This window comes from Vigna umbellata, chromosome 5 (assembly GCF_029865625.1).
Source record: "Vigna umbellata cultivar VRB3 chromosome 5, Vumbellata_1.0, whole genome shotgun sequence".
Taxonomy (NCBI): domain Eukaryota; kingdom Viridiplantae; phylum Streptophyta; class Magnoliopsida; order Fabales; family Fabaceae; genus Vigna; species Vigna umbellata.
In genome coordinates, this window is record NC_142169.1 from 27,896,610 (window position 1) to 27,922,110 (window position 25,501).

General features: G+C 32.6%; 4 protein-coding genes across 4 annotated transcripts; 2 read left to right on the top strand and 2 right to left on the bottom strand.

Moving 5' to 3' along the window:
* Window positions 1–1,156: 1,156 nt before the first annotated feature.
* LOC124834540 (ankyrin repeat-containing protein ITN1-like) lies at window positions 1,157–3,926 on the bottom strand. The gene is made up of 2 exons (XM_047309250.2): window positions 3,538–3,926; window positions 1,157–3,455 (listed from the first exon to the last, which is right to left on the bottom strand). The coding sequence occupies exons 1-2, from the start codon at window positions 3,595–3,597 to the stop codon at window positions 2,919–2,921; spliced, it is 597 nt and encodes a 198-aa protein (XP_047165206.2). The 5' UTR covers window positions 3,598–3,926; the 3' UTR covers window positions 1,157–2,918.
* A 4,938-nt stretch (window positions 3,927–8,864) lies between these two features.
* LOC124834559 (adenosine kinase 2-like) lies at window positions 8,865–12,648 on the top strand. The gene is made up of 12 exons (XM_088092076.1): window positions 8,865–8,995; window positions 9,170–9,223; window positions 9,925–9,971; window positions 10,103–10,134; window positions 10,216–10,317; window positions 10,403–10,470; window positions 10,633–10,709; window positions 10,829–10,926; window positions 11,007–11,077; window positions 11,157–11,223; window positions 11,312–11,495; window positions 12,323–12,648. Exons 1-12 carry the CDS (start codon window positions 8,913–8,915, stop codon window positions 12,463–12,465), a joined length of 1,026 nt encoding a protein of 341 aa, XP_087948202.1. The 5' UTR covers window positions 8,865–8,912; the 3' UTR covers window positions 12,466–12,648.
* Window positions 12,649–13,915: 1,267 nt separating this feature from the next.
* LOC124834549 (uncharacterized) lies at window positions 13,916–16,451 on the top strand. Its single transcript, XM_047309260.2, has one exon. It carries the CDS (start codon window positions 14,202–14,204, stop codon window positions 15,615–15,617), a length of 1,416 nt encoding a protein of 471 aa, XP_047165216.2. The 5' UTR covers window positions 13,916–14,201; the 3' UTR covers window positions 15,618–16,451.
* Window positions 16,452–20,682: 4,231 nt separating this feature from the next.
* On the bottom strand, window positions 20,683–21,416 carry LOC124834530 (protein SMALL AUXIN UP-REGULATED RNA 54-like). Its single transcript, XM_047309238.2, has one exon. The coding sequence runs from the start codon at window positions 21,313–21,315 to the stop codon at window positions 20,824–20,826; it is 492 nt and encodes a 163-aa protein (XP_047165194.1). The 5' UTR covers window positions 21,316–21,416; the 3' UTR covers window positions 20,683–20,823.
* Window positions 21,417–25,501: the final 4,085 nt, after the last annotated feature.

Sequence of the window (25,501 nt, forward strand, 5' to 3'; positions counted from 1 at the left end):
AACATAACATTTAATTATTACAATTTAAAAAATATATAACAAATGAAATTATCTATACATGTATATATGAAAAAAAGTATGTTATATTTAAATTTTTAATGAGAGTCTAGTAACTTATTAAATGTAATAATGACTGTCCTTTTACCTATCTTGCAGTCTTGAAATAAAATTTAAATATATTTGAAGGTGTTTTTTTTCAAATGATAATCTTTTTTATTTATTTTTTATCGGTTAAAAATGGTTAAATTTAGGTTTTTGTTTTGTGATATTGATTATTTGATAGGTAATGATTAAATCGAGTTATTCTTTGTAAGATATCGGTTAGTCGGTTAGTTGATGATGATCGAATTCAGGTTTTTATTCTATGATATTGGTCTTCGATTAGGTAATGGTCAAATCCAATTTTTTTTATATTTCAGTCATATGTCAGGCAATAGTCGAATTCAAATTCTCTCTGGAATTTTGGTCATCTACTAGATAATGGTCAAATTTAAGTTTTTTTGTTATGTGATTTTGGTCTTCTATTATGCAGTGGTCAAAATCAAGTTTTCTTTTTGAGATATCGGTTATGTGTTATGCAATAATCGAATCTAAGTTTTCATTTTGAAATTTTGGTCTTCTACTAGACAATGATCACACCCAAGTTTTTGTTATCAAATATTGGTTCTCTGTTAGGCAATAATCAAACTCTCTTTGTTATATCAAGACTCCTTCATGAATTTGATTATTGTATTTACTTGATTTGATTTTTTTTTTCGTATTTCCTTTTGAAATTAAGACAAAATTAGTGTTTTTTTAACTTTACTTGCCTTTTACTCAAATTTTCACATGAGTAATATTTAAGTAAAAGGGTTGGCCGTTTTTTGTTTTCGTCCCTCTTTCAAAGTAAGATACAATTTGGTCCTCATTCTTTTAAAAAACGTTCGTTTTAGTCCTCGAAAACTAACCCCGTTTAAAAAGTTGGTCCTCATTTAGCAACAAAATGAGGACTAAAACCAAAGTTCTGAGGACTAAAACGAACGTATACCTTACTTTGAAAGAGGGACGAAAACGAGAAACGGCTAATAGTTTAGGGACTAAAAACATATTTAACCCTAAGTAAAAAGGTAGCTCTCATCACTCATGTAACCAAATAAATAAAGTTATTGTATCTTGTTTATTTTATTGTATTCTTATTTATGTTATTCTATTTTATATTACTTTTATTCTAATTTTATTTTGTTATTTTGAGTTATTATATTTTTTTCTATTTTATTTTATTTTTATGTTATTTTACTTTTTATTTTGTTATTTTAATTTTCAGTTATTTAGAGTTCTTTTATTTTAGTCTACTTTATTTTATTCTATTTTTAGGTTAACTTTTTTTTGTTATTTAATTTTATTTGTATGTTCTTTTTACTTTAACTCATTTGTTAAACGTTCTAGAAAAAAAAAATGGAACAAAGTCCAATCTTGCAATCTCCCTTTTCGGATGCAAATATTTGCCAAGTTCTTCAAAGTTACAAGAGGACACAGATACATTCATTAGAGAAACAATTGAATAAAAAAGGGAGAGAAAAAAATCATTCACTCTCACGCTACTCTCTATTCCTCCATTCACTAATCAGATACACCTCCTCAGAAATCAATTCCTCCATCAGCGCATCCCAGAAACCTATCATCCCACCCAACTTAATTTTTTAACTATCAAAAACCCCAAAAGCCATTTTTCATACGGGGAAAAACATTCAATAATCATCTTTCACACAAAAAAATCGACTTCTTTTTACCCTCATGACATCCATTTTCACTCGCACATAGAATCGTCTCCCTCATCATCGATTCATCTTTCATTCTCCTCTCCATTTTGTTCAACACCTGAAAAACAGAGAAGAAATCACTCGGTTCATAACCTCAACCATGTTTCCCATCACCATCACATAAACTCATCCCAACACCCAAAACAGAAAATAGATATCAGAGGGGAAGAGAAACAGTTGTCGGCAGCGTCTTCCACTAGCGGGTGAGGACGCGTCAAGATGTTAGGGTTTGCGGTTGAGAGATTAAGCCGCCGTGAAGGGCAGGGGTTCTTCCGCTGGAGGCGTCGGTGGCGGCGGACCTCGTTGGTGACGGTGAGAACGCGTCACGGAAGTGAGTGTGTTTCCCTCTCGCGCACGAATAGAAGACGGGAAAGGAGGGCTTTCGCGGTGGCCGGCAATGACTCTGGTGACGAGCGGCGTCGCCGGAGACTCCTTGGGCCGAGTGGAAAGGCGCCACGGCGGCTGGCTCGACGGTGGCAGCGGCACACGTGCATAAGAGGAAGCCAATGCCTCTCTAGGTTTCTGTTCACGAAATGAGAAAGATGCCTAGTTTTTTTTAGGCATAATACCCAATTTTGTCCTCACTTTGGTTCGGAAATCTCAAGTTAGTCCCTTTCTAGAAATGTGAGTGCAATGGATCCTTACTTGTAATTTTTTGAGTCTAATGAGTCCCTTCCGTTAAATAGAAAGAAACGGAGTTAGTGGGCTGATGATGTGGCAGTACTGGCAGTACTTATTGATTACGTGTCAAAAAATGTGCTTACGTGTGTTGGTTAATTAGGAAATAAATTAGGGAAGAAAGGATTTTATTCAGAAATTGGGGAGGATGAGACCTACCGCGCGACGCCAACCCAAGGACTCTTTCCTTCCTCCACCGCCACCCACTCCAGTCGACTTCCACCGCCGCTAGTACCCCTCCCGCGACTCCGACGTCAGCAGCCGCCCCTCATCCGTTGGCGTCGGCGGACGCCCCACTCTCGATTTCTACAAAGACCGCCAGTTCCAGCAAACGGTAGTTTCCACCATCAACTCCTTCCTCTCCTCGCACAATTTCCCAATCACCTTCAAAACAACCTTCCCCTCTGCCAAAGACATCCTCGAAACCCTAAAAGAGAGATACTACATACAGTGGTGGCCTTTACTAGCTGCAATATGCAAGGGATCAAATCCCGATCGGTTCTTCTTGGAAACAGTCTGAGCAGTGGAATGGTTGAGAAGCTCCTTCACGACATGGAGATGACCCTTTTCAGCTGCAGTGAACAAAGGGGTCTCACCGAGCTCGTTCTCTTCGTTGACGAGGCAAGCTCGCACTTCCGCAATCTCGATGTCGAGATCGTCGTCGTCGCCGTCGCCGAGAGTTCCCATAACCTGAGATTCGACGTCGAGAAGGATCTGTCTCACGGCGCCGACGTCGCCCCTCTGTGCCGCCAGGTGCAGCTCCGTGTCGTTATGCCGCCCCGTCACTTGCTTCACGTACTTCTTCCTCCCCGTCTGGTCGATGCGCTTCCCCGAGTTCGAAAGCACCAGCGCCGGAGCTGTCGATGAGGACGGCGACGGCGACGGTGACGGCGATATCTCAGAAAGTGGATTCTGAAAGGCTGATGCTGGGATCGGCGATGGGGGGGTCCTTTTCTCCTTGCCCGTCAGCTCCCGTTCCTGATACAAGCAAAAGGGTGATCGAAAAATGAAAAATTTAGAAGAGTGAAGAAATATAGAAAGAGAGAGAGAGAGGGAGAACCTGTTTGGTTTGGGTGAGAGGCCATTGAGATGGTGGAAGAAGGAACAGAGGAGAGGCCATTGGATTGTTATGATTTCAAGATATTGAGAATCTTAAAGGAAAGGAAGATGGGTGGAAGGAAAGTGGAGAAACAGACTCAGAAACACGAAACTTCACAGAAACACACTCGGAGGAAGACACTTTGGACTTTTGACACGTAATCAATAAGTACTGCCACATCATCAGCCCACTAACTCCGTTTCCTTCTATTTAACGGAAGGGACTCATTAGACTCAAAAAATTACAAGTAAGGATCCATTGCACTCACATTTCTAGAAAGGGACTAACTTGAGATTTCCGAACCAAAGTGAGGACAAAATTGGGTATTATGCCTTTTTTTTACTCGAGTGTTACATCTTACACCTCTAACATAACATATAATGTAACACTTCAACAAATTTTATTTCTAACCTGATATCCTATAATTCTAACTTTTTCAAAAAATTTATTTTCAACTTTAATAAATATATTTTTATTTTCATCTTCTTTTTATTAAAAGTATTTTAGTAAATATTTTTTTCTTTTTTTCTTTTTTATTAAAGATATTCTACACCACTTTAATAATAATAATATAATTTATTTTAAAATTTAAATATAATTTTATATTTTAATAATTATTAAAATATAATTTATATTATAATAATAACAATATTAAAAAATAATAATAAAATAAAATAATAACAATGAAAATAGTATAAAATTTGATTTAATATAATCAAATATATTAAATTATATTAATATATTAAATTATATTAAAATATTAAATTAAATTAAATCATTATTATATTTTAAATAGGAACAAAAATTTTTAAAAATTTGTTTATCATATGAAAATCTACGACTAACAGTTTTGTTTTCTATTTAAAGATTTAATAATTATTTAATTTAGTTAAAAATTATAATATTATTTATTATATTTATAATTTAATAATTATTAAAATATAATTTATATTTTTATAATAGTTTTATGAAAAAAATAAAAATAACAATATTTAAAATAAAAGTAAAAATAATGTTTAAAATCACATTACATATATTTAAATATACTATATTATATTAAAATATTAAATTAAATTTAATAATTATTAAAATTTAAATAAAAAACAAATTTTTAGAAAATGTCTTAGTCGGATATAGAAATCCAACAAATTTATGATACGGATATCCGATAATGAAATTTTTCTAAAATTTTGATTTTTAATTAAATTTTAATAATTATTTAATTTAATTTAATATATTTAAATATATTAAATGTAATTTTTAATATTATTTTTATTTGTATTATTGTTATTCTTATTTAATTCTTATTACTTTTATTTTTTAATAAAACTATTATAAAAATATAAATCATATTTTAATAATTATTAAAATATAAAAATATAATAAATAATATTATGATTTTCAATTAATTAAATAATCATTAAATTTTAAATAAAAAACAAAACTGATTTTTGGTACCGATATACAAGTTTTTTAAAAATTTTGTTTTTATTTAAAATTTAATATTTGTTTAATTTATTTTACTATTTTAATATAATTTAATATATTTGAATATATTAAATAAAATTTTATATTATTATTACTATTATTTTAATTATTTTTTTTATTTTTTTTAATATAACTATTATTGTAGTAAAATCATATTTTAATAATTAGTAACATGTAAAATTATATTAAATAAATTTTAAATTTTAAATTAAATTATAATTATTATTAAGGTGTCCAAAGTGTCTTTAATAAGAAAGAGGAAAAAAGAAAAAAATATTTATTAAAGTATCTTTAGTAAGAAAAAGAAGAAAATAAAATGATATTTATTAAAGTTAAAAATGAAATTTTTGATAAAATTGTAGGTGTTAAAAATAAAAAAGTGTTATTTTTGGAGGTGCATGATGAGATGTTGGAGGTGTAGGGTGAAATATTTTTTTACTTTGTTACGTGTTTTTTCCTTTTCTGCCTACATTCTTGTGTTTTTTTATTTATTTATTCATTTATTTTATTTTTGTTTTTATTTTCATTTTTATTTTACTTTTATATTTTTTATTTCATTTTATTATTTTCCTCTATTTTTGGTTAAGGTCTAGCTTTTTTTTTCCTTGTGCAAATTTGTTTTTTGATATCATGCTAATATTACTCTCTCTTTGGGCCCGTTTATGGAGAAGAAGATTTTTGCAAAGAGAGAAAAAGAAATGAAGAGTTTTTGCTTTGAAAGAAGTTACTATGAAGGTTAATTCATGTACCACTTATGGCAAAAGAATAAAACCATAAACTAATCTTATTTTTACTTTGAAAGAAGTTATTATACAAAGTTAATCCATGTACCACCTATGGTAAAAGAATCAAATCATAGACTAATAATCCTCACAAAATTACACACTCATTTTTACTTAAGATTAGATAGTTATTGTAGTTTTAGAATAACCTCTAAAATGAAATCTCTACATCAATACATTACACTATTAAACACTATCACAACATCTCTCAACGAGATCCATGGAATTACGTCAAACACATAACTATTGAACGCCACTATAAAATTTTTCCATGAGATCCATGAAATTACACCAAACACATATATCATGCACATAATCAATAACAACTCATCATCATCACCATACTATACATGAATTATTGTCATACACATTTATAAACAAGATATCAATTTATGAAGAATCATAGTTTCCATAACACACGTCCAAAGAATCCATGATAAGTCATTTAAATAAGAAATAATCAGAAAATCACATAAAACATACATTGATTTTAAAACATAAAGTGTTCAACACCGGACTTGGTGTTAAACTCTCACATTTTCTCTTGCCTAACGAATTATGAAGAAAATAGTTCACCACCCAAAAAATAAAGAGTTCGCTGACTTCGCAATGCTTAACGCCCAAAATGGTCATTCAACCACCTAGAGCCTAGTGACCTTAACTTTGCAGTGCTCAACACTACTTAAAGTCGCTCAATGCCACATCATACATAAACTAGCAACTGTAATTCTTGATCTATTTGCACTCAATACCTATTCAAATGACCAAATTGGTATCCTTAACATTTTGATTGATTCCAAAACATGTTTAAACCTTACATTAGATATCAATTTGCTCACTTGACCAATGATTCAATCAATTAGATCAAACAAACAACCACCACAACTGAACCCTGAACTTAACATATTAAAATATCAAATTTATGCAAAACAAAATGTTGACTAAGTCTTAAATAACACCAACACAAGCTTTTAACTTTAAACTCATTCAAAGAACAATCCTCACGAAATTTCACCTATCAAACCACCAATTTTAGACCCATTTTTAACAAACATTCTAACCTATTGCCCAATAACAATTCAGTAGTAGTATCAACTAAATATGACCTCAATTTCATCAATGCAGACAACCAAAACAAATACCATTTAACAAGAAATTGCATAAGAATTTTCTCATACCAAACAACAAGATTTCATACTAAAATCAAGCAATTATACCACACCACAACAAAATTTCATCAAGCTTAAATACCCAAGTTCAATAACTCGATTCATTTAATCAAATTTAAGCATACCATATGAGATTATCAAAGTACTTAAAAGCTTAAAACAACAAAATTAACTTCTCTTACCTAATAAATGATCAAGTTGTCATAGGAAGATTAAAAACAACTCCAAACACAAAGGAAGTTATATATGCTCTTATGAACAAAAGAAACACGATTTACATCGTTAAAATCACTAATTAGCAAAGACTGAAACTGACGACTTAAAAGACATATGCAAGCTGAGTGGAATCCCCATGCAACACATAAGAAAATAAATAAAAATGGGTTGAAACTCAACTTACTAATACAGAAAAGATGATAATTCCAAATTGATCCAGATTGAAGAGCTCGTCGAGGAAAATTCAATTGTGACCATTCCAACCGAATTTAACCAAGATAGACTCAGCTGAATGTCGGTTGAGATCGACTTAACTAAGTCTTGTCTGTAGTCTTCTCGACCTAATTCAGTCAAATTTAGACCAAAACTAACTGAACGAATTTTTCTATCAATTTAATTAAATTTTCTTTTTTCTTTTCAATTCTTTAAATAATTGTACAAATTAGTTTAATTTGTTAGTGATATAATTATGGTTGTAGGTTTTTAAATTTCTTTTAGGATTAAATGGGTATTAATAAAAACTTGGGGTGCAAGTCGAAGAGAGAGAGTGCTGGAAGAACACCCCACTTGAAAATGACAAATCAAAGAAGGTTACTCCCTACACCACTCCACATTTCTTCGTGCACCACTACGTTTTTTTTAAATTCCAAAATCATCCTTTATATTTAAAATATCCTACACCCCCACCATTTTTCTTCAACGGATTTCAACATCCGTTGAAGAAAAAATTCTTCAATGAGTGTGCCATATTATTAATTCATTATATTTTAAATTAATATATAAATATTATTTAATTTTTTTAAAATTTATTATATAATTATATATAATATAGTTTTATTTTATTTAGTAAAATAATTATTATTACTTTAATTTATATATTATTATTTAATTATTTATTATAAAAGAATTTATGTTATTAAGTAACTGAGACATCCATAAGTTTTAATTAATTTATTATATTTTAAATTAATATATAAATATTATTTAATTTTTTAAAAAATTTATTATATAATTATATATAAATTAGTTTTATTTTATTTAGTAAATTAATTATTATTAATTTAATTTATATTATTATTTAATTAATTATTATAAAAGTTTTTATGTTATTAAGTAAATGTGGCACATCATGTGGTCATACCATAAGTTTTTTTTTAATTTATTTAATTTATTATATTTTAAATTAATATATAAATGTTATTTAATTTTTTAAAAATTTATTACATAATTATAAGTAAATTAATTTTATTTTATTTAGTAAAATAATAATTATTAATTTAATTTATATATTATTATTTAATTAATTATTATAATATTTTATATTATTATTAGTTAAACAGATGTGTCACAATGTGATTACATCCGTTATTTTTTTATTAGTTTTTAAGTTACGGTTATGGTCGTATTCATTGATGGATATCAATATGCATTAAAAATAAAATAAATGTTGACACTCGTTAAAAGTAAAATTAGAAGGACAAATTATTCATGTAACTGTGGAAGGAGGATTTGGTGGTGGAGGAAGCAACCCTCGTATCAAATTTCAATTTCAACGTGTGGGCCCAAGAGACACACGCCGCTACTAAGTAAGCACCACGTATAAAACCGTAACGTTGTATTTTCTTCGTTCACCCTCTCAGTCACTCACTCTTCTCTTACCGTTTCGTTAGATTCGATTACAATGGCGTCCGAAGGCATTCTTCTCGGCATGGGAAATCCTCTCCTCGACATCTCCGCCATCGTCGACCCTGAGTTCTTGAAAAAGTATATCACTCTCGCCAGCTTTCTCTTTTGCATGCCGTTATTTCCTCCATTATCGTTACTTTTAATTTCCTGAGATAACGATTAACCTCGTTTCTTGGATGGTGAAACGACGTCGTAAATCGTGTGGTTTGCTTCTGAGTGTTATTTCTTTTGTTTTTCTGTCTGACATTACAGGTACTCTCTCACCTTGAACAATGCCATTCTTGCGCATGACAAGCATAAACCTATGTAAGATTTCTCCGTTTACGCGGCGCTGTGTTGATCGCCCTCTAACGCCTTCGTTTTGTTTGGTTGAGTTTGCGGTTTGTTGATTTGCTTTGGCGACTGAGGTTTTTTTATCATTGGAACGTCGAATTTTGTGTCATTACAAGCACTGCAGTCCTTTACACTTTGGAGCGTGGTGTTGTATATAGTTTTTGACTATGTTCTTGGGATATCAGAAACGTGCTAGTTTGATACGGTTCTTGGGTTGCGTGGCCTTATTCTTATTAGGACAAAACTTAGATACAGTTATATGGTAAATAGTTGCTTGGGTGATTATATATATATATATTTTTTTTTTAAAATTATAATCAAAGATTTACTTTAACAATCAGACCAAAGGTCTGCATTAAAAGATTTACGGTGAAATCTCAACTCTAATTGAAATACAACACAAGAAAATGTTTACAGAACTGGATCTAAGTTTTATATTAATTATTGAAGGAATATTCAGATTCTGGTATGTCTTCCCTTAGATACCTGGTAATTGGTATCCCTGTGTGTATTTTTGCATTGTAAAGACTTGTTGCAATAGTGCATATGTTATTCAGACTCATATTTTAATAAGATTTTGGATCTCTCTCTGCTCATCTTTAATTGCAGATTATTTTATGGTTACTTGTTAAAACATATATTTTTAGTTAATTTGGTAAGATGCCCCATTTCAGATATGAAGAGTTGGTTGAGAAATATGACGTGGAGTACATTGCTGGAGGTATTTCACTAGATCTGGAGTATTGCATAATATCAAAAGCGAATTGAATAAAAGAAAGAAAGAAATCGATTAGCAGTGGAAAAACATAGTTAGTAATGACAGTTGCTACAATTTGTTTTTTTTGCTGGCAGGTTCTACTCAAAATTCAATCAAGGTTGCTCAGGTATGTATCTCTATAGTTAGTTAGTAACACTCTGGATGTGTAGTAGCTTTGGTTAAAGTAATTTACCATTACTTCTTGTAGTGGATGCTCCAAGTTCCTGGCGCAACAAGTTTCATGGGTGGCATTGGAAAGGATAAGTTTGGCGAAGAGATGAAGAAGAGCACAAAGCTTGCTGGTGTAAAAGTAGGTTTAATCACTCATCTTCTCCTCTCATTGTGACGTGCTTCTCTACACTGGCATAAAAATTATCTTATTTTTCATTCACCAGGCTCACTATCATGAAGATGAATCCTCACCTACTGGAACTTGTGCTGTTTGTATAATTGGTGGCGAAAGGTCAAACAATAACAAATTTCTGTATTTTTTTGCTTCAGTGTTTTTTTATAATTGAAATTATTTTATGCCGTTTATAAATAAAGTATGTCCTTCAGCCTGACTTCTACTTGATTGCAAATTTTTGGAAGCCTTACATTTTGATCACCTCTGCTCTGAATACAGGTCGCTTGTTGCAAGCTTAGCAGCTGCAAATTGCTACAAGTCTGGGCATTTGAAGAAACCAGAGAATTGGGCACTAGGTACTTTGTTGTTGGTCTATGCAGGCTCTTTTTTTTTTCTTAATTTCTTCATGGCTGTGTAATTCATAATTCAAACTTCAGTTGACTGACATATTTTATTGTGCAATTTTCCCTCACAGTTGAAAAGGCTAAATATATTTATATTGCTGGCTTTTTCCTCACTGTATCACCAGATTCTATCCTGTTAGTTGCTGAGCATGCTGCTGCAAAGAACAAGGTTAAATATGATTGAAAATTTTGTTTCTTTTTTTTCTTTTGAAGGAGGTTTCGGATGATTAATTTGTTTTATGTATGCAGATCTTCTCGATGAACCTTTCTGCCCCTTTCATCTGTGAGATATTCAGGGAGAGACTGGAGAAAGCTCTACCGTAAGGATTCATCTCGGATAAATAAAAATGATTGAAATGCTACATATTTGTTCTTAAGAATGTCCATTATGTTATTCAGGTATACAGATTTTGTTTTTGGAAATGAGACTGAAGCAAAAATATTTTCTAAAATTCAAGGCTGGGAGGTAACCCTTGATATCAGATATTTAGGCAAGTTGTGGTTTTGGATGTAGAATGTTAAACCATTACATTTATTGGTCTTTTTTTTTCTAGACTCAAAATGTCGAGGAGATAGCTCTAAAGATTTCCCAATGGCCAAAGGCATCAGGAACGCACAAAAGGATAACAGTTATCACACAGGGTGCGGATCCTGTATGTGTTGCTGAGGATGGGAAGGTGAAAAAGTTTCCCGTGGAACTTTTGCCTAAAGAGAAGCTAGTTGATACAAACGGAGCAGGTGCTGTGCTACTAGTTTTAAGAGTTCAAATGCAGTTATTTTACGTATTTATTTATGTAAATAAATCTCGTAATGGTCTTTCATGTGATAAGCGGATACATAGGGCTGAGTGGATTAGTTGGAGAATAGCCCTATAGTTAGAGGTGCATAATCATTAGTTTAGGAATGGCTTAGATCGAATGGGGAATTAATTTTCTGATTATGTAGTTCATAATGAAAAACATAACATTGTTTGACTCAATATAGTGAGGAAAGGCTCCACTTTTTATAATTATTTAAAATAGTATCATTATTTTGGCATCTGTCATAACTATTATAATATTAACAATTTACGTATTTTGAGATTATGTTCTTATTGTTCTATTTAAAGGCTTAATACCTTTAATAAACACGTAAGTTTAAGTTTAGTAGCCTATTTACTGGTGGGTTTTTTACCTATTTAAAAGAGTTCTTTACCAAATAGACTTTAGACTAGACTATGTTTTAAAAAAGTGCTAAACGGCCTTTTTAGTTAAATAAATCAGCTTAAATATGAGAATTAGGTCAAGCTTAGGCTTTGTGTAGCAAGCCTATTTTCACATGTTGCTGTTGACTTCAACTGTGATATGCTCTAAATCCATGCTGGCTATAAATTCTGTCATACACATACATACAATACATAATTCCTCTCTGCACTTCTTTTAAATGCATTGGATATTATTCTCATACAACATTGCCTACCAACATGGAAAGATCGTGACATTATTTATGATTTTTAAGGCACGCACATTGGTAGTGTACAAGCAAGATGTGGATTTAGTTTCATCCCTCTTATTTTTTCTCTGTAGGAGATGCATTTGTTGGAGGATTTCTTTCACAATTGGTTCAGGAGAAGCCCATTGAAGAATGTGTGAGAGCTGGCTGTTATGCAGCAAACGTTATCATCCAAAGATCTGGCTGTACTTACCCAGAGAAGCCTAATTTCCATTGACTGATTTCTCTCAGTTCTGTTGCCTTTTATGAACTTTTGATTGTCATCAGGAAACATCTTGTTGTATTGTGATAGTTGCTGTTAAGTGCTTTTATTTTTCATCCCTTGGGTGAATCAGGAAAAGTTTCGCTGGAAGGAAACGGACAATTGAATTGTTATATGGCAGTCTTATTTTTTGTCAAATTTCTTACCAAGTGTTTTTTTATTTGACATTGAACAATGTTACCGTGCTTAGGAAGGGAGTAGGCCTGCTTGCCACTTCGTCTGCGAGTATCAATCGCCTGACCCGATTGATTAATTCTTTTCACATTGGCAAAATTTCCTAAAACACGATTTACTGGGTTGAACTTTTAGATATTTAAAATTGTCCTCCCCTAAAATGATTTTTAATATGAACATTGAATTTGATGAGTTTGTTCAGCCGCTTTACTAGTTCATCTTGTAAAAATGTTAAATTGCCATCTTAATATGCCTTGGATTTCTAAATATTTTAATTCAATTTAAATTCGGTTTCCCTCGTTAAGAGTACAGGGTCTCCGAAGTGTAAATAGTTTACTATATTTACAATTCAAAATCTGTCAATAAATTTTATTTAAAAATTGTAAGCAATGTGATGATTTTTATATGGACATAATTTATCGGACAAGAATGAGACAAAAAGGTGACGAAGTATTTGATTATCGTGTAAGAGGCGATTATGCCTTTGCTTAGACCATATTACCAATTGATTGGTTCTCTTCTGCTGAAACGGTTTGCTTGGAACAAGGACAGCTTTGTGCAGCTGGATCGCTGAAACGCTCTTTTCTTTTGCTACCGACCAATGCTTTTGCTATCAGAAACAAATTGGTTTTGTTTAGCTAGCAAATTAAGGACATTCCAGAGCTTAAGTTAATATTTTATGACCATTACTTTCATCAGTATTCACTGTTCAATCTAATTCGAAATCTAAGTCCTTAAAATAATACATTTTGGTAGTTCATTTTTTGTTTTTTAAAAAATCACATGTAATGAAATTGGTCAATAAATGTTTTTTTTTAAATTTAATTAAAATTTAAATTGGTAATAAATTATAGTTTTTAATTAAATTTTTATGATTTAAATTTTTTGCTAACATAGTAATATAATTGATATCATATCACTTTGTTTAATGAATTATTTTGTATTAATGATAAACGACTTAGTTTTGTTTACTCTTGTCAAACAATAAAAATAAAATATTATGTTAATCACAAATTTAGACAAAATAATACATAAAAACAATTAAGGTGATTAAACAAAATATTAACCACATCAATTAATGAATATAAAGTTTTTAAATACTGATGACAAATAAAAAATATTAAAAATAATCAAATTTATTAATAATATGAAATTTAGTTAAATTATGTAAGTTAAATCATATAACTCAAATATTTAAGACATAAAGAGTTATTGGCAACAGCGGAAGTTTCATTTTAACGGTTTTGTTTTATCCTGATAAAGTAAGTCTTCTGAAGTGGAAGCCCAAATCGAGACCTCGACGACTCATCTTTTTATTTTCATAATCTCATCTTCTCATCTCGTATTGTCACCTAGAGCGTTGAATGCACGGCCATACCGAAGCGCGTGAGGAAAACTCCCAGAGTCATAGCCAGCCAGCGACCACCACCTTCTCTTACCTTTGTTGAAAGAAAATCGCAAGAAAGGAAATCACAACGTAACTAAAGAAACAAATCGGAGGCATTATTTGAATCGCCATGAGCGACCACCACCCACGGCTGCACCACCTTCGCTCCACATCGTACCTATTGAAGGAATCTCTGTCATCGTTCTCATCCAATTTCATCACATTCCTTTTCCTCTCTCTCCTAACCCTCTCCTTCCGAACCCTCGTCGAGACAGGCACCGCCCATGTCACCTCCTTCATCGACCGCGACCCTTCTCTCCGGGCCCTCCTCTCCCGCCTCGACCTCGCCGGAAACGCCCACCATCACGGCCACGGCCACGGCCACGACCTCCCATCCACAGCTGCCAACCACGCCCTCCGCCACCGACGCCGCCCCTTCCTCCACCTCACCCGCGTCGGAACCCTAGACGATGACTTCTTCTCCGGCGACGATGACGACGACCGCTCCCTCTTCGGCTCAATCCCCAAATCCCCCGCCAACGCCACCCTTCTCACTCTCTTCCCCTTCTCCCCCACCTCAGCCTTCTCCGATCTCCTCGCCGACGACGGAGTTAGGGTTTCTCAAGTCATCCGCTCTGGAACCACCTTCAATACCCTGGGATTGTCCTCCCTGTCGTCGCGAACGCCTCGCGACGACGATAGCGGCGACAGCGAGGAGGAGAAGCGGGACGAGAACGCGGAGAGGAAGGAGGGCGTGGATTTGCAGTTTTTCGTGAAGGGGATCGAGGTGGGTCGTCGGGACGCGGCGGCGCTGTTTTTTCTGGTGAGTTTCCTCTCCGCCGCCTATGGATGGGTGATTCTCGTTTTTCTCGTGACGTATTCGTGGGTGTTGGGTGTTGTGTTCGTCTCCGTTGTGAATGATCTGTTGGGGAGGTTTAGCTCCGTTACGGTTTTGGTTTGGGATGGTTCGAGGTTAGGTCTGAAGAGGCTTTCGGGGTTTATTCTGATGCGTTGGGCTGTGAGGGACGCGTTGACTCAGCTTCTGGGGTTGTGGTACTTCGGAGAAATTGAGGATCAGTACTCGTTTTTCAAGCTCTTTGTGAGGTTGAAATTGATGCCCTTCTCTGTTATGTCTCCTTGGGTTAGGGGCTTTGAGAGAGAGATTTCTGGGTTCTTGTTTACTTGGTTTCTGGTGGATACTTTTGTTGCTTTTATATTCTCCGTGGATGCTTGGGTTGCCATTGTGGACTCAAGGAAGAGTGGGAGGGAGATTGTGAAGGAAGGGTGCTATTTGATATCTACTATGTTCAACCAGGCTATTCAGGTTAAGTGCTTGGAGGCTATACTTTGTGGGTCCTTTGTCAGGTGGGGTTTGGGCCGGGTTTGCGGGAGGTCCTTCGCCAAGATGTTTCAGTCCACCATGGAGGTTTACTTCATGGTTACTTGGCTTTTGTTTTACTTTGCGGCAAAGTGTAGGGACGCCGATCTTCATGGTAGGAGGTTTGGACAGAGGGAATTAGAGGGCTTGGTTGAAGGTCTCAGATGATATTTGAGGGTGGTTGAACTTGGATGGATGAATGTGGTTTTTTCTTTCTTTTTTCTTATTGTGATGCACAAGTAGCAGCAGCAATGTTTCAAAGGTTCTTTGTGTCTCCCACATTTGCCGTCGCTGTTGCCGCCATTCTCTAGTTTTGTCACCAGCTATGTGTCAAATGTGTACTTCACCAAAAGGCTGATTACTTCTCGTGTATATTCTGAATGAGGGTAGTTCTTATGTATATTATTCATGGAATTGTTGAATTAGTTCACTCAAATATGTGCTGGTGATGATAGTCACAAATTACAGGGTTTGGGTAATGAAGAATGGTAATGATTTTTGTCCATGCAACTTGGGCTTATGTTGTGATGACAAAAGTAACTGCATAGCCTTCTGTTTGTTTGGAATGATGCTCCATTTATTAGGGAAATTTGGTGGCATGACTTGGACATAATCACAAACAATGAAAAGCACTTTAATCTGCTACATAGAACAGGGAAAATTATTAGTTTGAGTTATGCATTGTGTCCCCCTTTTAGAAATTCTCCAGGAAGGCTGTTCATGCTAATACTTTTTTGTTCTGTATGATTATCAAATCCTTTTCATAAGCAAGCCTTCACATTTGCTGTATGTATATAATCATCTTGTAGAAAGTTCATAAAACTTGTTTTGCATCATGGAATTACTCGACTAAGTTTGAATGAGAGGAAATTTTGGCTGATAGCAAAAAAAACTAGGGCTACATCAAGGGGCATTCCAAGTTTTTAGTTATTTCTTGGAGAGCTTTGTGTGTACTTCTGCTAGACTGTTTTTTAATATTCAGAGTAAACAGTTCATGTTTTCTGTCTGGTGTTTTGTATGTTTACTTTATAATAATTTGTCTTCCTGAATTTGCAATCCTTTCCCTTTGACTAGCATCGAGGAATGCGATTTTTTATGTATAAATGTTTTGTTAGAGTAATGGAATTTACCTGAAGATGAATTGTGATATAAACTGTTTGTAAAAGCAACTAGATTGCAATTTAATGAAATGTACTGTTTCTCCTGGCTGTTTGTGAAACGAAAGTTCTTTGAAGGGTTCCCCTTCTCACCTATTGCTGATAACAATCCCATTACTATGAAATACATGAAGCACTTCTTCATGAAAAATAAGTGAGCAGCAGTCTTAGGATTTCTGTTTTTATACGGTTTCACTTGGTTAGCTTATTTGGTCTTCTCTGATAGTCCACTCCATCCAGCCCGGGGACATGGAATGCTGTTTTTCAACCAGATAGCTTCGGAATTGACCTAAAAGAAGGGCCATTACGAGGGAGGGGAGTTTGTCTATTAATTTTTCTCATATTGGACAGTTTTTCTGTTTTGATATATAACCTAAATGCACTTACTTGATCTCATGCCCTTTTTTTGTAAAGCTGCAAGAAGACCAAATACGAGATAATTTCTTTGAATTGCTGTAAAAAAACTGGAGGAGATAATTTTGAAGTGTGCATTGAATAAAAAAAATAGAAGGAAGCAAAAGCATAAAAAAATGTTTTTCAAAGTGAACCTTGCTTTCTTTTCATTATATTAAAAACTTGAACTAAATGAAAAATATTGCATGATTACTTGTATTTGTTTATATCCTCTTTTGAACAAACCTTAATAATTGTGAGTGTTTATATCCTCTTTTGAAATCCTAAGGAGAGCAGTTTTCGAAAGCAAACTTGAAGCAAAAAAAATGGAGACAGCTTTAAGAACAAAGGGTGAGTTTTCAAATTTTATTAGAGAAAAACGGGGAAGGAGGCAGCGACTAAGCAGCAGTTCTAGTTGTGTGGTGTGGACAAACCAAAGTATGAAAGTAAAAAAAACATTGTGTTTGTGTGTAATGGTGAGACAAGACACTCACCATCCTGAACTTATCCAAAACAATCAGATTGATTACTAGTTCAACATTTTTTTCACTCGAGAAAACATCAAACTTGAAATGGAATATATTATATAGAGATAATAGAGGTAGCCAAGATGAACGTGCGATTTGAGAAAGTAGCCAAGGGTCTCCGAGGCCCAGACAATTGCATTCATTCGTGCTAAAATAATAATATAAATTAAAAGCACTCGTAAAATTCACACATTCCATCCGTACATGATGTTCCTTCATAATTGCTCTCAATTCAGAAAACAAAAAGTTAGATACATTCAATCTTTGTCTTTCGAAATCAAGGCATCAAGGCATGAGATCCACGGATCCGGACGACCAATCATATGTATATAAACATATTTTTATTAAGTGAATGATATCATTTTAATAAATTAAAAATGAAAACAAGTTTTTCATTAATGATTTGTTAACTTGTGAAAGGTATGCGATCTCATTTTTATTATCATCTTTTTTTTTTTTTTCAATTTTGAGGCTTAATCTGATATATTTTATAATAATACATTGAAATGTGTTAATTTTTAAAACAGAAGCGAGATATGCCGGAAGAAAAATAGTATATAATAGTAGTTAAATATCTATAACAATGTGGATTAGAAATTCCTTGTTTTCATACACATTTTATATTATTATTATATCCTTAATCATATTTTAAAATCTTAATATTTTTAAATTTTAAATTATTATTCTGATTATATATATATGGGTTTGCTAACGTTTACCTCTGTTTTTCACTTGATACATTTTAGAATTTTAGTAGAGAAAAATACTCTTATATATCATAAATTCTAAGTCTTAAGATTAAGGGTATTTTAATAATTTTCATAAAAAAAAAACCCTTGCTCACTTTCCTGTTAAACAATTTCTTACAAAAAAAAATGATTTTATAATGAGTTTTCATTTTATAATTTTCGTCTTATCTAATTTTATCTAATTTTCACAAGCATACATCAAATGAATTGGTAATTGGCCTGGAAACTCTTGGCCTAGAGGGTTTTTTTAGACATCTTGAATGACATTATAGAGGTTAATAAAGATGGTGAAATTGAAGAGATCTTGAATGAACCTTTGTCCGAAGCAATGACTCAACTCTTCACAAAGACAAATTATTTAACATTATTTAATTTTTTACAAAGGCAATTTTATCAAATTGTTAACATTCTTATCTAATGAGGCAAAAAAAAAATTATAAATTGTTTATCATGTTGATCCATCCCATCCCATCCTACAACCTGTATTTTTTTTTTAATTTTGTATTCTTGTGCGTTGAAAATAACTAAATACTCTCTTCATTAATATCAAATATTTATAAGTACTGTTTTTTATAGCAGATTTTCTTATTTACTTGTAAATAATAAATAATTAATCCATAAGTGTTATATTGATCTAAGAAAATATTTCAATAAGATACTCAAGTTTATGATTAAAAAATTATAAATAAATTTAGAAATTTATGATTAAAAATTATAAAACAAAAATTGCAAATTGTTTTCAATTTATTCTAGGCAACTCCTTCTTGCACCTATATAGTTTAGCTTGCATCCATGTAAACTTCAAAATTCCAAATTATCATTTAAAATTTTCCTCTTTTGGATTGTTTCATATAGATAAGGACAAATAGATCATTTCACTACCCATGACAGAGCAAGTTGAAATATACGGAGGTGGTGTATGAAGAAACACCCTTATTTTAGTGTAGAATCTTAACCCATATTTTTGAAAAATAAAAAAGATATATTCATAATTTATAAATTTAATTATTGTTACTGATACAATAAAAATGAATGCATATTTTAGTATAACTATAACTATAATGGTAGTTTGAGGTTGTAATTAATATGCTTTAATAAGTTTTTATCATTTCATAAATTTTATTCATTGAATATTTGAGAACGTTTTCCTAAATCATGTTTTATAGAATTAATATGAGACAATATTCACTTTTAATTCTTTAAATACTAAGAAGAAACTATGCATTATTTGTCCAAAATCTTAAAACAATGAATTTTTTTATTTTTATATAGTGTTCTACTTTCTCATTTCTATCTAATGTGGTTTGGATTCTCAACAATACTCTCAAGGGTGAGTTCCTTCTATATTGGTATAGTCCTCTTCTAACGGAAGCATTCACGGATTTGCTTTTACTACTATTCCAAAAAACCTTTTACCTATTGAGGTATCTTATATATATATATAAACTCATATCTATCTCTTATTTTATCTGGACCGGTATTATTTTTAAGACAAGTTTAAAGTTACACTAGAGTTGCTTTTGAAACTTAAGTTGCAGAAGAAGTTCATTTGAACTTATTTTTCCAAACTTTAATCCAAAACAGCACATAGTTAATCGAAACCTTGTGTTCGAAGTCATTTAGATATGAAAAATAAAAACATTTTCCTTGACAATGATTTTGATGGCTCCAACAGATGAAGACGGAGGAAAATCTAGGTCAAGCAGTGCAAATATCTTTAGGTTAGGCCCAATGGTTCTGCTATCATTTGCAGAAGGACAGAATGTGTTGGATGAGAAGACAAAACTTGTGTCCATTAACTGAGTATGACATGGTCTCACAGGGATCACCAGAGCTAACTCTCAATAATTCAGCTTCCCAAAAGTTAGAGGTGAAAACTCATTATTTTCGTTCCGGTAATACTTCACCTTATTCACAAGTTCATACTTAGATCTAATTTAAATATACTTTTCTTCTTTAATTCTTATATACATTTTTTAAAGATAAAATTATAATATAACTGAGTTCTAAAGAAAATGGTTCAAGAGACTACTTTATTATCTCTACTTTCCTCTTTATATGTTCTTGTACGGTTTCCAAACACATCCTTATCCCAATATAAATGCTATACATAGTTTATTTATATGCATGTAGAGTATCAGATCTACCTTGGACTTTGGTGGGCACACATGTCTCCACAAACTTTTAACTTTTCTTCATGTTTGTAAGTACCTTAAAATGTGTGTTTGTGTGCACATGTATATGTATATGTATATGTATATAATACTGTAAAACTTAAGTTTTCTGCATATTACTACACTACAGTTAATTTTCTTATTGCTACCAAGAGATCCTCATCATCCTTAAGTAATCCAATCCAAGGATCAAGTAATTAACATATATTGAAAACTAATGAACTTCCCTTAATTTGCTCAATGCGCTAATTAACTCTGCATGTTCCCTGATAAGAGAAAAATCACAGATAACAAGAACCTCGATCTACAACATAATATTTTATGGCTACATATATATATATGTGTGGTGGTAGTTGTTAGAGGTAAATAATGACTCAGACGCAGAGAGAGAGTCGTTGATTATGTGGAGAGGTTGCACAGCGAAGGACAGTGAGGAAAAGATGCTCAGTGCAAGGAATATAGAGCTTTGAATCTGCAATGAAATCGTACTCATCCTGAGCCTGATCCAGCAAGGTCTTGAAGAGAGGATGATGGAGCAACGTGATCTTTATCACATATCTCTTGTGGTGTTCTCCCACGTACACAACCAAATGACCCTTTGGCACATCGTTCGGAATATCAGATTCTCCTTCATTCTGCATCCATGGCCACACTTCCCACTCGCAGCAGTAACCGTAGGCACCACACTGGATCACTCGACTCCCCACTTTCTTCCACTTGTTAAGACAACCTCTCAGAAACTTCCCCTTCATTATTCTTCTCTTCAAGCTTCTAAATGTGTTTGTGAGAGAGAGAGAGAGAGAGAAAGAGGGAGAAAAAGTACGTGGAGTACTCCGAACATGAAAATGTTTATATAATTGCGGCATGGCAAGTACAAATGTTCCAGAACATTATGGGATGCATTTGCTTTTCTAAGTCAGATACTTATTTTTTTTTCTCCTTGTTTGATATAAAAGTCGTGTTTTTTTTTTACCTACTATATAATCTTTTAGATTTTTGTTTTCAGTGTGACATGCAAAACTTTCATTTTAAGAATGGTCTTTCTAATTACTCATTAATTACTGAATATTCTGATGATCCTCTCTCTATATAGATAGTTCTTTCCCTAATAAAAACATCTACCAACAAGCATGGCAGAAGACTCCAATCTGAAAACATTTTAAGAATGTGAAACATTTTATTTAGGATTTGTGTTACATTCGGCTAGGTTTTACTTGAGCTAAAAACCAAAGATACAGTAAATGGTTGACATGATACATCGTAGCTTTTGCCTATACAATTATTGCGGAAACATCAATATCCAATTAGTGTGTCAGATACTTGGATACATCAAAATCTAATATATATTATAATATTATTCTAAAGCGTGTCACAGATACTTAGCTGACTTTGCTTTTTAGCAGCTTCTTTGTAGCATTGCACCTTGTCAAATTATACCAGCATGCAATGCCAGAGTAATTGCTTAGAAATAGTAGATTAATCTCAGTTATAATACAGTCAAAATAACTTTTATGTTAGCTCTCGCTAGATCGATAGATATACATGTCATTTACACGGTTTTTGGCTTATAGCTGTAAATTTAATTTTAGAATGTTTTGAATTTTAAGTTAAAGGTGACTTTTAACTAAGTAAACATATTGAAAAATCTAGGTTTTGTGTGATCTTTTATAATGGTACTTACAATTACATTTACTTTTGAATTAGTAGAATCAGGCCAAAATGTCAACTATATACTAGCAGTTAAAATGAGGAATCATATTTACATAACTTTTTATAAAAGTTATACAGAAGAGAATGAAATATATGATAAAATAATTAACATGATTAAGAGAGATAGAGCACAAACAGTAACACTGCAAATAAATAATAAAAGACTGCTGCATTGACAATATGCAGACATACCAGTTAAATTTGCTCATAAAAGCCACTTGACAGTAAATTTAATGTGCTAATTTAATTAATATCTATCCCAAGATGTAAGGATAGTGTCTTTCTCTGTAATTCTTAAAGGTCGGTGCCTGATAGAGTGACCTTTCGAAGTTCTTAACATTCAGACCCCACAACTTGGTTAGGAAAAGATAAGATATGAATGAGGGATGGGAAAAAGCTTTTTGGGTGAAGTGCAAAACCGCTTATTTCTCTTGAATTTTCATATTTTTATATTCCTTTCTATTTTACAATGCATATTTAGTAAGCTTTATATAGTGATAATAAATTCTAGTATAATTATTGCTGTGTATTTTATCCTTGTATCACGGATAAATAAACATGAGCAGCCACAAACATGTGTCTCAAGAGGATGTGATACCCACATCTGTTTATTTTCTTTAGTGCATTTAGACCTACTCAGACATTTTTACTGTAGAACATTGGTGTCTTTGTCACTTTTTAAGCACGTATTGATGTGAATTTATTGTTCTTATTTGGACTTGTTTCAGATACAAAAACCTTGAATTTCTGCATAACGGCCAAGGCTTTTACTTTTTCATGGTACTATCCGTACAAAAATGTTATTCAGTCCTTTAAGAAAAGGAGTTTGTGATTAGTTTCATTGTTCCTACTTACGTATTTAGGAATGGGTTATCCTATGTTTCCTCGTAACTGTTTCTACGGTCAGAGAAGTTTTAGGAGGAAATGTGTATAAGATAACTTATAAAATGAATGATGTGATGAAAATAAATAAGTAAAAAAACTTGCAGAAAATTGTTATAATAAAATATCTCTTTTATGGGCTATACATTGAATAAGGGATGGAAGAAAACATGTAGACAAAAGAATGACTCTCACAGTTCTTTACCCTGCTGAAATCCTTGCCTTGGTATATGTGACATGTTTGACTTGATTCCCGCAATCCGGTTTCTCATACAAAATTCATTGGTTTTCAAGTTTCAGTTATTTATTGGTCTTAATCTTATCATTGAAGCACATGAAACTTTTTTAGAAGGAAGGTGAACAATTTTTACCAAGAAAGATAATTTTGTAATAAGAAAGTATACTATACAGATAAACTGAAAGTGTAACCAAAAATATAAACTAAAAAGATCAAAGAACCAAACAATTTGTATCAAGACAGATGCTTTTGCCACTCTATTTTGGTTGAGATGTTGAGGAAAAAGTGGGGTAGTTCTTAAAATCTTACCTTTTCATACTATAATTAGAAAGCTATAAGGGAGCTGGAAACACTATTTTCTACGAAAGAAAAACTTTTAGCTCTTTTATTGAAAATAATTGACGACGATGGGGTTTATGATCCTTTTTTTGTGGTCTGTTCTTCATAGACAGATGCTCAGAGACCACTGAGACTCAGCGTGCTAACCCTAGACAAAAGTGGGTCGTGCTGGGTTGTATGAAAAGAATAGCATGTTTATTTTGACACAACCTGCAACAGTTTTCCAGATATGAGAGGGACCATGCCAAGTATATGTTATGGAAAAGCCTTTTTGTGGATTTTTTGAAATTAATTTCGCAATGGAAATACTATTTATGCAAGAAGATTAGTTCAAAAATGAACCTGGACAATTATTTCCATAGAAATTGCCATGTCAAATAACCAAATATAGCAAATCTGTGTAGAAAAGGAAAATTCACGAACTGTCACAAATGAAAGTCAAACTTCCATTTTCAGAAGATTTGATCATGTAGTTAATGCTTCTTGATCTCTTGTTTTCACACTAATTTAGTCTCCTCTTCCAACAGCTGTTATCTTTAGTTTGTGTTATGATGATCATTTTGTAGCAACATCGTTACTGCAAATTGAAATGGATCATATATCTGTGCAAACTTATTGATGTAACAGCTATTCATTCACCCAAATCCAATGACTACTTGTCCAAAACATAAGATGAAATAGGGTTTTCAAGGCTAAACGAGGTAGTTGTTCAAATTGAGATATGATAAGATTCATAGTGCAAGTGATATTCTGTGTTTGTAGAATGAGAAGTGGAATTACAGGAACTTGGTTACTATAAGCACTAACACAATTGCAATCACCATCCATTTTGTGCACTGAAATTATTTGATTTGGATTAGTTTGCTCCCATTCCACGTGCATTTTCTGTTCACATGAGCTGGTGCTACAGGCCACTTTATCACTTTGTTATTACTTCTTCCTAAGTGGCCCACCTACATCCCTCCATTAATTCCTATCCATGCTTCCGTTTAGGGAGCAATGCCTCTCTGTATACTTACTGTGGGGATTTTATTATGTCAGAATCGTGTGTGAAATTTAAAATTTAGTGTCGGTTGAGTCCGTGGAAACCTTGGTTTTGAGAAGTAATACCTACTATTTTCTATGGAAGAAAAAAAAGGTCCATAGTCTTTAGTTGTCATTCCATATATAAGAGTTTTAAATAATGTTTTAGAGTTTGATTGTCAGAAATAAGGTTTGCAGAATGTCCTAAAATGGAAGACAGAATTATAGGCAACAGCAGATTCTATCTTCTTATTTTGGACTTCAAATTACATAAGTAGATGTTATGCATTATCAGCATTATCCTACTTGAAGCTAACATTGTTCATAAGAATGACATTCTTGTTTTCTTCTCACTATGATTGGATTCAAATTTGAAAATTGTTTTTTACAATTTCAGTACACAGTTACAAGTTTTGATGTACAAATAAATTTATGTTTTTTGAACTTTCTTAGCTTTAATTCAGACATGTAATTTTAAACTTATTTCCTGAAAGAATGAGGTTTTACCCAGTTCAGGATAAAACTTACATATGCAGCTCTTTATGTATTTCTGGTATTGTTTTCCATTAGAATCAGTTTTACCTTACTATCCAAACTTATATTCTTCAATGTAAATTTTCATTATGATCATTATTAAAGTTATACTTCAATTGTGATGAAAAACAACAGTGAAGAACATCTAAGTTTTGCTAAACTAATCGTAAATAAGCTGCTGACATGTGTCCTTCATCTTCCTCGGGCCCTCTCACACAATCATTTTGACATGAAAATGTATATCTATGGTACAACAAGCGGGTACTGTTGTTAAAATGTGATGTGATGTGTGTATTACAGCGTTCGTTTCTTTGTTTTAAAGTTAA